Source organism: Bos taurus, chromosome 5 (genome assembly GCF_002263795.3).
Source record: "Bos taurus isolate L1 Dominette 01449 registration number 42190680 breed Hereford chromosome 5, ARS-UCD2.0, whole genome shotgun sequence".
Taxonomy (NCBI): domain Eukaryota; kingdom Metazoa; phylum Chordata; class Mammalia; order Artiodactyla; family Bovidae; genus Bos; species Bos taurus.
In genome coordinates this window covers 97154990-97167780 of record NC_037332.1, presented here as the reverse complement: position 1 = coordinate 97167780, position 12791 = coordinate 97154990, and the positions used below count along the sequence as shown (strand labels likewise).

The 12791-nt window shown below is 43.6% G+C and overlaps 1 protein-coding gene across 6 annotated transcripts in view; it reads right to left on the bottom strand.

Moving 5' to 3' along the window:
- Nucleotides 1-2980: 2980 nt before the first annotated feature.
- Nucleotides 2981-12791, bottom strand: part of GPR19 (G protein-coupled receptor 19) — a 36994-nt gene continuing 27183 nt past the window's right edge. For 5 of the 6 annotated variants that reach the window (XM_024992055.2, XM_010805495.4, XM_024992057.2 and 2 more), the window contains one exon: nt 2981-6141. In XM_024992055.2, coding sequence (XP_024847823.1) covers nt 4872-6125 — 1254 coding nt within the window. In that variant the 5' untranslated portion in view covers nt 6126-6141 and the 3' untranslated portion in view covers nt 2981-4871. 6 annotated transcript variants of the gene reach the window in all.

Sequence of the window (12791 nt, the reverse complement as noted above, 5' to 3'; positions counted from 1 at the left end):
TAACTTATCCTACAATGGAAAAGAATCTTGAAGAGAATATATACATATCCAGTTTACTGTACACCTGAAACTAACACAGCATTGTAAATCAACACACTTCCATTAAAATAATAAGGAGGCGTCTTCTGAGAAGACAGCTTTTGAACAGAAATGTCCAGCTGAGCAAAAAGTTCAGAATGGCCCAGATTGTAGGGGCTCAAAAAATTAAAGAGGATCTAAGGGAAGTGAGACAGGCTGAAAATAAATTTAACCTAAAATAAATTTAACTGCCTACTTACCAGGAACACAAGAACGTTTCCTTTTAGGGAAAGTCTAGGTTACACTGCTGTGGAATCCATGAATTCGCAAATGATAAAAGGAAAAAAGAGAGAGGCCCCTGATGAGCGTGGGTGGTGCAGCTGCGAGACAATGAGGTTTTCGAAAATGCCGCCATTTGTAAAATGAGTTTAAAATAATATTTTGACAAGACTTCACGCCTATAAAGGGTATTAATTAGTTTGGAATGTCCTGCAGTGTTTAGATGCTTTGTATTTTGAACACACGGACTGATTAGTTAATCTGCAGCTGCTTCTGGGTGCTCAGCAATTCTTACTGTCTTGTTGCTAGGAGATGAGGACTTGCCCGAAATCGCCAGAGTGATGGGTCCTGTGAAGAGCTGCTGGGTGTGCCCACTGGCCACAGCGCCACCAAGTGGTCAATCTGTAAAACGGTGGGACCAAGTTTTCCACGGCTGTAAGCGATGGACATTAGAGTAGGCTCCGGGAGTTGGTGATGGATAGGAAAGCCTAGCGTGCTGCAGTCCATGGGGTCGCAGAGTCCGACACAACTGAGCAAATGAACTGAACTGAATCACAGCTCTCTAAGGTTGGCGCTAGTACTAAAGAACCCACCTGCCAATGCAGGAAACATTAAAAGATGTGGGTTCAATCCCTGGGTTGGGAAGATCCCCAGGAGAAGGGCATGGCAACCCACTCCAGTATTCTTGCCTGGAGAACCCCACAGACAGAAGAGCATAGCAGGCTACAGACCATAGGATCGCACAGAGTTGGACACGACAAAAGCAACTTACCACACAAAGGTCATCTCTGTTCCGGAGAATCAGCAGGTTCACTGAACAGTGGGGAATTGTTTATTCTCTTCATATTCTTCCCAACACAGTGAAGACTTTTTTTCCTCCAATGAACGCACCATGCCACAGCCAGGAGGATGGTGAATTTAAAGAATGTTGGACTGGTTGGCAGAAGGCATTGTAGTTTCCCCCTAATTTGACCTCTTTTGGACTTAATTTTCTCTTCTAAACAATGGAGGAGTTTGGGTTAGGTCTCCCAGCGTCCATTCCTTCTACTCTACAAGTCTAATTCTTTGCTTTTTTTCACATGTGGTTTTCATAGAGGAGCATAACCTGGAAGCTGACTCTGGTCCAGAAGCTCTAACAGATCTTGCTTCTGTTGCTTCAAAGTGAGTTTGGCAGGTGGCAGCAAGGCTGGAGGGTGAAGGGAGGCACTATGCCCACCAGGAGAGGCAGAAGTGCCGACCTTATCTGGCAACTGACTCTGCTCCCCACATGCTTGGTGGAGGCCCAGTGGGTAAAATTGTCCTTGCTGAGAGCACTGGCCAGAGCTCCAGCCCCGGCTCCTGGCACCCTGGGGAAACCTGTGAGGGAAGGTCCATGAGAAAGCTGATGGACTCGGAGCAGCAGGCTGGTGGGACTACCGCTTTCACTGAAGATTAGGAGAAATCCGAATCCTACCTCAAAGGCTGCGGCCCTGCCCCTTCCTCTGAGTTTATGGGCACCTGGAATTGGCTCCAGGGAATTGCTCTCCTCGGAACCTTGCTCCCCATCATTGCTGCTGCTGCTGACGCTAAGTTGCTTCAGTCGTGTCCGACTCTGTGCGACCCCATAGACGGAAGCCCACCAGGCTCCTCCGTCCCTGGGATTCTCCAGGCAAGAACACTGGAGTGGGTTGCCATTTCCTTCTCCAATGCATGAAAGTGAAAAGTGAAAGTGAAGTCGCTCAGTCGTGTCTGACTCCCAACGACCCCATGGACTGCAACCTACCAGGCTCCTCCGTCCATGGGATTCTCCAGGCAAGAGTACTGGAGTGGGATGCCATTGCCCTCTCACTCCCCATCATTAGCTTTCTTGAATTCCTGTTTTGAGGCCATATGAATCCATATTCATGAGGCACCTCATCATGTGCCTGGTAAGGAGACTGGAGTCATTTTCTTACTCCCCACAATAGCCTGCCTCCCTGTGACTGGTGCTTGGCAGGTAAATATGAGTTATGGTGAATGTTTTTCTTGTATTGCTGAGTGCATGCATGATAAGTCGCTTCATTTATGTCCCACTCTGTGTGACTCTACGGACTGTAGCCCTCCAGGTTCCTCTGTCCATAGGATTCTCCAGGCAAGAATACTAGAGTGGGATGCCATGCCCTCCTCCAGGGGAAACTTCCCAATCCAGGGATCGAACCTGCATCTCTTAAGTCTGCACTGGCAGGAGAGTTCTTTACCACTAGTGCCCCCTGGGAAGCCCTTGTGTTGCTGGGATTTATGAAAATCTTTATTAATCTGTATATTACATCCAGTTTCCTCCAAATTCAGGATCAAGTGAGACAACAGGATTCCTAAATATTAAACTAAAGAAGTACAGTGAATTAACAACATGCTGAGAAAATATAGCTGAATTATCATAGGTCTTGAGACTTTAGAGCTCTTGCTTTTGTGATTTGATTAACTCTATTTGTTATTATTCGGGGGGATTTTTTTCTAAAAAACTAATCTCAGTAAGACTTTGCATAAGATCCTCTCACTGAATTTCCACCCACTGGGGTAACTCACAGAACATTAAAGACAGAATAGAGTTTAGTAATCATCTAGTTATTTTCAGTTTAACCGAGACCAAAAATATATACATAAATAAAATTAAAGTAAATCAAATTTTATTTTTTACAATTTAACTTTTAAAAATAAATAAAAGCACTGCAGGGTCTCTTCTATTTTTTAACAACTATGAATCATAAAAGTCAAGGGCCAAGTGACATCAAGCTCTGACTCACTTTGTCATTTTCGAATATCATATGTGGAGGAGAAAGAAAAGGAAGAAAAAATACAAGGTATTCTTTTTATCTTTTGACCTGGTTGATTGAAGGCAGCTCTATGTTTTGTGGATAGAATATTTTATTGTTCTCATTCTTTGCCCCCCAAAACCAAGCCCAATCGTGTCTTGTTTCCCTGTGTCTGCGAGACAGGATATACCAGTTTGTTTCCAATCTCAGATGTTCAGCACCACAAGCCCAGGAACCCAGCCACAGTCAAGGAAAAGGTGGGGGCCAGCTCACCAAATTTCTAGGCTCTCCTGTTAAGAACATCATGCTCTCCTAAGACCTCAGATTTCCACCCAGGCTGCAGCTGTTAGGCCCACAGAGGTCTGGATGGGCTTGACTGCTCAAGTGTTCCCTAGAGAGACACCTGTCATTTCAAGGAAAGAGCCATAGACCTGCAGCTAGGGGACTGAGTGTGAAAACCAGTTCAGCCACGCTCTGACTTAAGCAAGTCCCATAACGCTGAGGTCCGATTTCCTCATCTAGAAAACAGAGATGATCATAAGAACATCACAGACTATTTTAAGAGGATAACATGAGACAATACAGGTAAAGTTGCTGAACTACTGATATTATTATTTGCAATTCTTGTTAACTAGGGTGAGAAAATGCACACCAATCTTGTTTGTAAACCTGTTATTGTTTAAACAAAACATTTTTAAAATGTGCTCGTCCTGGATTTGAAATAATGGAGACCCGACAACCAGAGAAGAAAATCTCAAGTTACCTCGGCCACAGAAGAGTGTGAGCTTGGCAAGGGTATGATCATGTGTCCTGAGAGAGAGATGAGGGACAGGAAGTACTGGCTGGAAAAGCGGCTTCATGTCTACATGTTCAGGAAAAAGAAAAAACTGCTCCTTGCCCTTGCTGTCCCAGAGTTTGGGGGCCGCGCCAGGCAGCCGAAGGTGTCTGCCTGAATGGCAGAGCGCAGAGAAATGGCATCTGCATGACTCCCTTTGGCAGTTTCTGGGCTTGCCCAGCCAGGTTCCCTGTGCGTTGCTTGAATTTGACTCAGAAGGGAGGCAGGCATCCTGGACACAGCTGAGATGGACCTGGATGTGAGGAAAACAGCACAGCGACTTCAAACGCTTCAAGGCATCATCAGCTGGTTTTAAGAGCGAATGAGAATGAGAGACAGAAAGAGACAGAAATAGGCCAACCGATAAGCTTTCTTTCCCTAAGCATCTTCATTAAAATTCAATCACAGAAAGCTACCTGGGCAAGTTCTAGTATATTCTAACATATGGAGTGCTCTCCATTAACAGATCTGGACAGAAGGTAATGTAAAAACATATAAAATATTAACACTTCCTAAATGTTGCTCAGCAGAAGAAATACAAGTCTCTGAAATGTGTCACACAGGAGATTTGATTTGGAACAGAAGCCTATAGTTAACAAAAATTCAGTAGGGAGGAGAAAAAGGAAACAGAATAAAATCAGGTTAAATCATCAGTCAAAGACTGTTATGCTTTTTGGACCTAATAGTAAATAAAAAGTCAGAAAGCATTCTTTTTTTTTTTTTTTAATGCATGTAACTAATATAGTAAAGGGACTGTTGACCATAAATAAGCTCAAGGTGAAAAGCTTCCTCTAAAACAAAAAGCAACTAAATTAAAAAAGACAAAAACTAAAATCAATAGTGAATGCATTCTACATAATAAAACATTTCCCTCAGAAAATTGATTGAAAAAATACATAAATAGCTTGTTTTTATAGTTAAATTTTTAACCTCTGGTGCATAATAATAATTGAAAGAATTCTGAGAAATCAGACAAAAGTATTTGGCGGATTTGAATTAATGGGCCAAGCAAGCTTTTTTCCCTTGGCTTCCCTGTCAAACGAATCATAGATCGAGTCTTTGGTTATAGTTCTGGCCGATGGAGGGATTTCTGAGATGCCGACATAGTTTTTTTTGGCCATCCTTGAACTGGTTGTGATAGTATAGGCATTGCTTCGGTAACACTTCATCGAGGACATGCAGAAAGTCTCTTTCATGCCTCTCCTAAAATTGGCATTATAAATGGAATACAGAGTAGGTTTAGAGGCTGAGGAACTAAAGGATATCCACGTGATAGCAGTGAACACAAGGGAACTTTTCTTATAGTCTCGTTCATGGGGGTGCCACAGCTGAGCGACATGAAAAGGCAGCCAGGAGAGCAAAAAGAGCAGATTTAAAATAAGGAACATCTTGATTGTTTTCACTTTTGTCCTTGGGACAATGTTCATGGTCCGCCTCACTGTCCGGCCATCAGTGCCGATTCTCCAAATGTATTTTATGACCTTCTGGTAAAATAAGATTATGAGGATGCACGGGATCACAAAGCTCACCAAGAAATGGATGACAGTGTAGGCGGTTCCTTCCCAGGAGGAGGGAAGGAAATAGTTGCAGTGGCTGTCCCAGCTGGAGCCGTAGAAGAACAACACAGGGGTCACAAAGGTCGCCTCGAAGATCCAGGATGCGGCGATCATCTTCTTGGCTTTCTCTCTGGACACCTTGAAGCTCAGTGGGTAGACGATGGTGTAGAACCGGTCTATGCAGATGGACAGGAGCACGTAGATCTGGACACCTGGGGTGAGATACTGAAAGTAACGCACCGCCCTGCACATGGCGCTGCCCAGGGTCCAGCGGCCGGTGGAGAACTGCAGCAGGACAAAAGGCGTGCTGGCCACGCTGACCAGAAGGTCAGCGCATGCCAGGGACACCACAAAGTAATTGGTGGTGGACTGAGTCCTCCTGCTGCGGTGGATGACCAGACACACCAGGGAATTGCCAAAGATAGAAAACAACCACAGGGCCCCAAAGAAAATGCTGGCTGTGGCCACTTCCCCAGGGTTCGGTCCGTACTGTGGATCTGTTCTGTTGCTCCTCCAGCTGTGCTCTGGGGAGAGCTCCGTCAGGTCTCGGCTCGGCAGAGGGGTGGTCGTCTCTGCGCAGCTGTGGTTGTGAAGAGGCACCAGCAGTGTAGGAACAACCAAAGGTGGCTTGCTGTTATCCATTCTGTGAGCAAAAACCATATTCATTTTTCCCCTCTTAGTTCTGGATAAGGAAAGAAGAATGAGGCCTCCTGTTAAAATGGTGTTACAAGGATTGATTCCTAAGGCTAACAATGATTTAGGATGCTTAGGTCAGTTGTCATTTGTCAAGGAGGACTTGTGCATTGGTAGGAAAACATGACTACTACCCAGAAAAAGCTCTGGCTCTGCTTCTCTTTCATTTTAGGGCTGTTTCAGCTGAGCCCAGCTCAGGGTCTCCCTGGCCTCCCCTCTCTCCTGATCTTCGTCAAATGTGGTGGAACGCACAGCAAGCCCAGTCCTCCTGACACTTGTTCCCTTCACGTGCTGGGGATCGCAGAGGGGTAGGGATCTCAGATCTGGCTCACTTTTAGGGTTTACCCCCAAATGAACTGCTGGAATTCTGGGAAGCACATGAGAAGTTCCTGAATGTCCAAACACTAAAGTAGTGAGGCTGCAAGGGAGGAAAACTTGGGCAGATGGAAACACAGACGTCAGCTATGGAAACAGCTAACAGGAATCCGAATGCAGACTGGCTGGCTACTGGGAAGGACCTTGTCCTCACTTACTGCAGAATTCCTATTACAGAAGCATCGTGGGGAACATGGAGCAAACCTAACACTTTCACGTGAGCCGGAGGAGCTCATTTAATGACACAAAAACACAGCCTATTTTTCCCCAAATGATGTGCCACCTATTGATGACATGTTTGATGCTGCTGTTGCTACTGTTTCATAAAATGACACTGACTGAGAATGTGCAAGATGTCTCCTAAAGAATGTAAAACCAGGCTGCTATAAACCTCATGGCATTCAGATAATTATGAGTAATCTACTCTAGCTTTACCCAGCCTTTATTTTAACTTTTTCTTACTACTATTCAGTTAGGGGGAAAAAGTTACACTTTTTACCAGGGAAAAACATTGTATCATTGTGAGCCATTCAATTAAAATTGAGGTGACTGTGGCTGCAGTCATCTTTAAGGTTTAATTTGGTCTGAATCTAGTAAGCAGAAAGAGGAAGCACAGCCACTGAATCCATAATAACCAGGGCTGGGGCACAGGGGAGGGCGCCCCAGCAACAGGCTCTGCCTCTTGCCCTTCCCCGGGAGCGGCTGTCACTACACCTCACAAAGAAATGTTTCTGTGGGGTCAAAGGACAGTTCCTAATGACCCATTTTGCCTTGAAGGATATTTGCAGTGATTTGTGGTAGGGAGAGGATGTTAATATATATTGTCCTCACCAAGAAACCCCATTCAACAAAAGTCTGAAGCTCAGGGTGATGTACAAATGGCCAGGTCCATGTTCCCTTCAAGGCTTTTTTTGTCCATGAAGCAGCCCTACTTAATTTCTTAAAGAGAAACATAGGTTAACTAGCCATTTTAATAACTAAAAGACCTTTAAGTATGCCTGGCTGGTTGACAGTAAGTCGTAAGACTAGCAACCATACTTTCCATATAAAAAATCAGGACACAGTCTGAAAATGGGACGTAAGATCTAAAATTAGCACTGTCCTTGAAAATCTGTAATGCATGTGTCATCCGTACAAAATCAAAATCATCTTTTCACCTTTATGTGCGTAAAACCTACAACACTGAAAAAAGGAAAAAAAAACTAAATTTTTTTTTTTTAAAGATTTAAAGTTTAAAAGGACTGATACTGAAGCTGAAGCTCCAATACTTTGGCCACCTGATACAAAGAACTGACTCTTTGGAAAAGACCCTGATGCTGGGAAAGATTGACGGCAGGAGGAGGCGGGGACGACAGAGGATGAGATGGTTGGATGGCATCACTGACTCAACGGACATGAGTTTGAGTGAACTCTGGGAGTTGGTGATGGACAGGGAGGCCTGGCGTGCTGCAGTCCATGGGGTCACAAAGAATCAGACACGACTGAGTGACTGAACTGAACTGAAAGCTTAAAAATACAAGAGACAAGCAACATTCCCAGAGGGAAAGGGCTGTTCTAAATTTGTTGGGGAATGCCTGTGGCCTAAATAAAATAGGAGCTGGTGGCACGGGCACTTTTCTGTAGTTCCACACACACTTTGAAGCCTCTGAATTTCCTTCTGCTTCTTTCTTCCTCTCATAGCAAAACTCTGCAGATAAAACTCAAAATCACCACCACCACCACCACCACCACCACCACCACTGATGCGCTGCGGGGGCCTTCTTCTGTCCCTTCCTCCTGCAGCTTTACAAGTGTGTCCGACCCCCGCCATACACACACACCCCCACCCACACACACACATACCCTCCTGGAAAGGGGACAAGGGAGGGGCTTCCCTCGTGATCCAGTGGTTAAGACTCCACACTTCCACTGCAGGGGAAGCATGTTTGATCCCTCTCCAGGGAACTAAGATCCCACAAGCTGTGGGGTGTGGCCAAATAAGAAAAAGAAATGGGACAAGACAGCCTGAGGAGTTGTTGAGTCTAGGTCTCACCTGATTGATGGCATGACTTTTCTGATTGGACCTAAAAGTGCTGCACATCTGTTTACTCATTCAGTACACCAAGAAACTATGCTAGGTGCTAGGAAAACCAATGAAAAGTAAGGCCAGTAAAAGGGTAAATGTGTAAATAAGCTGTCTGCCATATTATAACGAAATTCTAAAATAATTATAATTGACAGATAAGGAGCGAAGTGGCAGAGAAAAACAGGGACCCAATTTTGCTTGGAAAAGGGAAGAAAAGGAAAGGCTTCACAAAGGAGACCAAGGTGTAAGCCAGGGACCTGGAGGAGAGGTCCCTTCTTCAGGAAGACAGGGGTTTAAAAAAGAAAAAAAAGTCCCAAACATTCCAAGGGAGAGAGCGAGCATGTGGAATAACTTGGGGCTCATCCTTCTAGGGCTGACCTTTTGGGGGCCCTTTTCCCCTTCAGTTCAGTTCAGTTGCTCAGTCATGTCCGACTCTTTGAGACCCCATGGACTGCAGCACACCAGGCCTCCCTGTCCATCATCAACTCCCGGAGCTTACCCAAACTTATGTCCACTGAGTCAGTGATGCCATCCAACCATCTCATCCTCTGTCATCCCCTTCTCCTCCTGCCTTCAATCTTTCCCAGCATCAGAGTCTTTTCCAATGAGTCAGCTCTTAGCATCAGGTGGCCAAAGTACTGGAGTTTCAGCTTCAACATCAGTCCTTCCAATGAACACTCAGGACTGATCTCCTTTAGGATGGACTGGTTGGATCTCCTTCTAGTCCAAGAGACTCTTAGAGGTATAGTTTTCTGCAGACCATACTGCCCAGACCATACAGTCTCTAAATGCCCTACAATCAAACTGACCTACATTTTTCCTGTGGTTACAATGAGAAATTACATTTTCCCCATTCATGGGCTGAAATGTAGTCACCCGGTGGATGAGAACATTAACATATGCAGAATGGCTATGGTTCCCTCTTTCATAGAGCATTTTGTTACTCCTTTTCCCGGTTTGTTTTGCTTTAGAGCCATGCTGGATGTTCCCAGGGAGCTTTACAAAATGTTGATGCTGGGGTCCTTCCCTAGGGATTCAGATTTAATTGCTCTGGGGTGCAGCCTGGGCATCAGGAGGTTTCAAGAGTTCCCCAGGTGATCCCCATGTGCAGCCCGGATTAACAATCACTGCTTTAGAATTGCTTCCACATTTCTGTCTTCTCCCATTAACTATGGGGTCCTGGGAAAAGGGCGTTATTCTTTGTCTATGCTCCACAGCTTCCTCTGAAGTTCTTTACATTAATAATCGCTTATTAGCTATTGAATGAATTGACTTCAGAAAGACAGAGAGCTGAAATACAGGCCTCCTACTCTAGGTGGCTCTGCTAGGAGAATTAAAAGCAGAGATACAAAATCACTGTGTGTTCTCAGAGAGCTGGAACGCTGGCGACCATGGTGACAGGGGGAAACACAGCTCCTGACAAGAGCAGGGCAGGTGAAACTGAAGTCACCCAGGTCAACTCTCGTTTAAGGGTGAGTAAAGGCAGTTTAGGCAACCTCAGACAGCCTCCTGTACCCACTCGCAGAAAACATGGTCTGCCATGTTATAACTAACTAAATTCTAGAATTCTAAAGTAAATGTTAAGAAAGCTCTCCCCTGCTCCATTAATTTGGAAATAAATATATCTTTAAGGGAGTATTTCTGAAATACAGAGGCTACGTAATTACTAGTTGTGTCTGGGTCATCCATATTCAGTAATTTTAGCAACAACAGGAAAGCCGTCTTCACCTCTTTCCAGCTCATCCTGTCTCTTCCCAACCAGCCCTGAGACTACCACATGACACAGCGGATTGAGTTGAGACTGAGGGTCCCTATTCATATAAACCTTTATCTATGTATTTTTTTAATTTAAATTTATTTAAATTACAGGCTAATTACTTTACAATATTGTATTGGTTTTGCCATACATCAACATGAATCCGCCACAGGTGTACATGTGTTCCCAATCCTGAACCCTCCTCCCACCTCCCTCCCCATACCATCCCTCTGGGTCATCCCAGTGCACCAGCCCCAAGCATCCTGTATCGTGCATCAAACCCGGACTGGCAATTCATTTCATATATGATATTATACATGTTTCAATGCCATTCTCCCAAATCATCCCACCCTCTCCCTCTCCCACAGAGTCCAAAAGACTGTTCTATACATCCGTGTCTCTTTTGCTGTCTCGTATACAGGGTTATTGTTACCATCTTTCTAAATTCCAAATATATGTGTTAGTATACTGTATTGGTATTTTTCTTTCTGGCTTACTTCACTCTGATTATATAACTGGCTCCAGTTTCATCCACCTCATTAGAACTGATTCAAATGTATTCTTTTTAATGGCTGAGTAATACTCCATTGTGTATATGTACCACAGCTTTCTTTTCCATTCATCTGCTGATGGGCATCTAGGTTGTTTCCATGTCCTGGCTATTATGAACAGTGCTGCGATGAACATTGGGGTACACGTGTCTCTTTCAATTCTGGTTTCCTTGGTGTGTATGCCCAGCAGTGGGATTGCTGGGTTGTATGGCAGTTCTATTTCCAGTTTTTAAAGGAATCTCCACACTGTTCTCCATAGTGGCTGTACTTTCATCTATGTATTATCTAACAGAGGAATTATCCATCTGTTGGGCTCTAAGAGATGTGTTTTAATATACAGGTGGGGAAAATGGTGGACATGAGCTGACATGATATAGAGCTAGGGAGTGAGCGACTTCTGTAATGATGCGGGCTTGCGTCTATATATAAAATGATATGTCTGTCACTTCATATTGTAATTTTTATTTTGAGTGCTGTCTCCCCCTGTTGGGTTATGAATTTCTTAAGGACAGGGACTGTGTCTTTGCTTCTATATCCCTGCAGCACATAGATATTAATAAAGGTTTACTGAATAAATAAATGGGTAGATATGTTAAGAAAAATTATCCATTATTTGAAAATAGGGCACAGAGAGCATAGCATAATTTTTTAATATCATGCTAGGACACTGTTACATGGGATTCCCCAAGGATTATTTAATTCTCTGGAAGAATGTATCTGTTCTTGATTTTGCTATTTACAATATGACTAGCACCCAGATATTACATGTAAACATGCAGATTTGTTTAGTAGAAAAAATAACCCCAAAGGTCATAGATTTATTGCCCTGTAGGACAATAACCAGTTTTGTGCCTCCTAGCAATCTTATGCTCACATTATTTAAAGAAAGAAAAAAATAGGAACACCCCCCTCAATCCCTATAAATATCCATTTATTCAAATGCTCTTAGAAGCAACCTTATTATCTCATCTGTTCCTTCAGTAATAAGTTAATGAATTTTTGACATTATGTTCATTTCTATGCTTGAATGAAAATCATGATGAATGAGAACCATGACTTTAACCTTTGGAAAACTGTATTTTGATGGGTATATGAATGATTAGATACTAATGAGAGGACCACAGAAAGGAATCAGAGGGGCACAGACGATAAACTTCACAGTTTGCCAGAGGCTATTCCCAGATAAGTATATCATTGCTGGGGAGGTTTCTTCCAGACTCAGGAAACCCTAATAACTGATTTATTTTTCCCTCCTGAAATTATACAGATTCAGAGATATTCCCATAATACAGGAAGATTACAGCAAATTAGAATTTTATGTTAAATTTACATATGATTTGGTTGGGAAAAAAATGAATGGAAACATTTTCTGTAGAATTAGCCACACAGCCTGTGGCTAATGAGCAGTGAGATTAACTGCAATGAAGACAGGAGTTATAGTAGCATCAACACCACCAAGAGTTAGTACTTTTTTTGTGGTGTGCTTTTTATCTGTCAGGTATTTCATATGCAGAGACCTTCCAGAGAAAGAGGTAATATTATTAGCCCTATTTTTCAAATGAAAAAACTGAAGTTCTTCCCCAAGGTCATACAATTGGAAAGTGGTCACCCAAGACTGCCTTGCTCCAAAGCCCACGCTTTTAACCACCACTGGCACTTCGTCTCCCAGGGGAGCCACAATGGGCTGATCTAAATTTGGAGGGTCAAACTGGCTGGACACAGACTTCTCAAACAAACACGAATATAAAATTCCCCCACAGACTCTTGCAACCCACAGATACATCTGTTCAATATGCTAGCTCAGAAATATGTGACACAGTGAACATTTGGGGGGAAAATCACTCCCACTATATACTGCAGGGAGGCTTAGCATCAAAAGTGCAGTAGACACG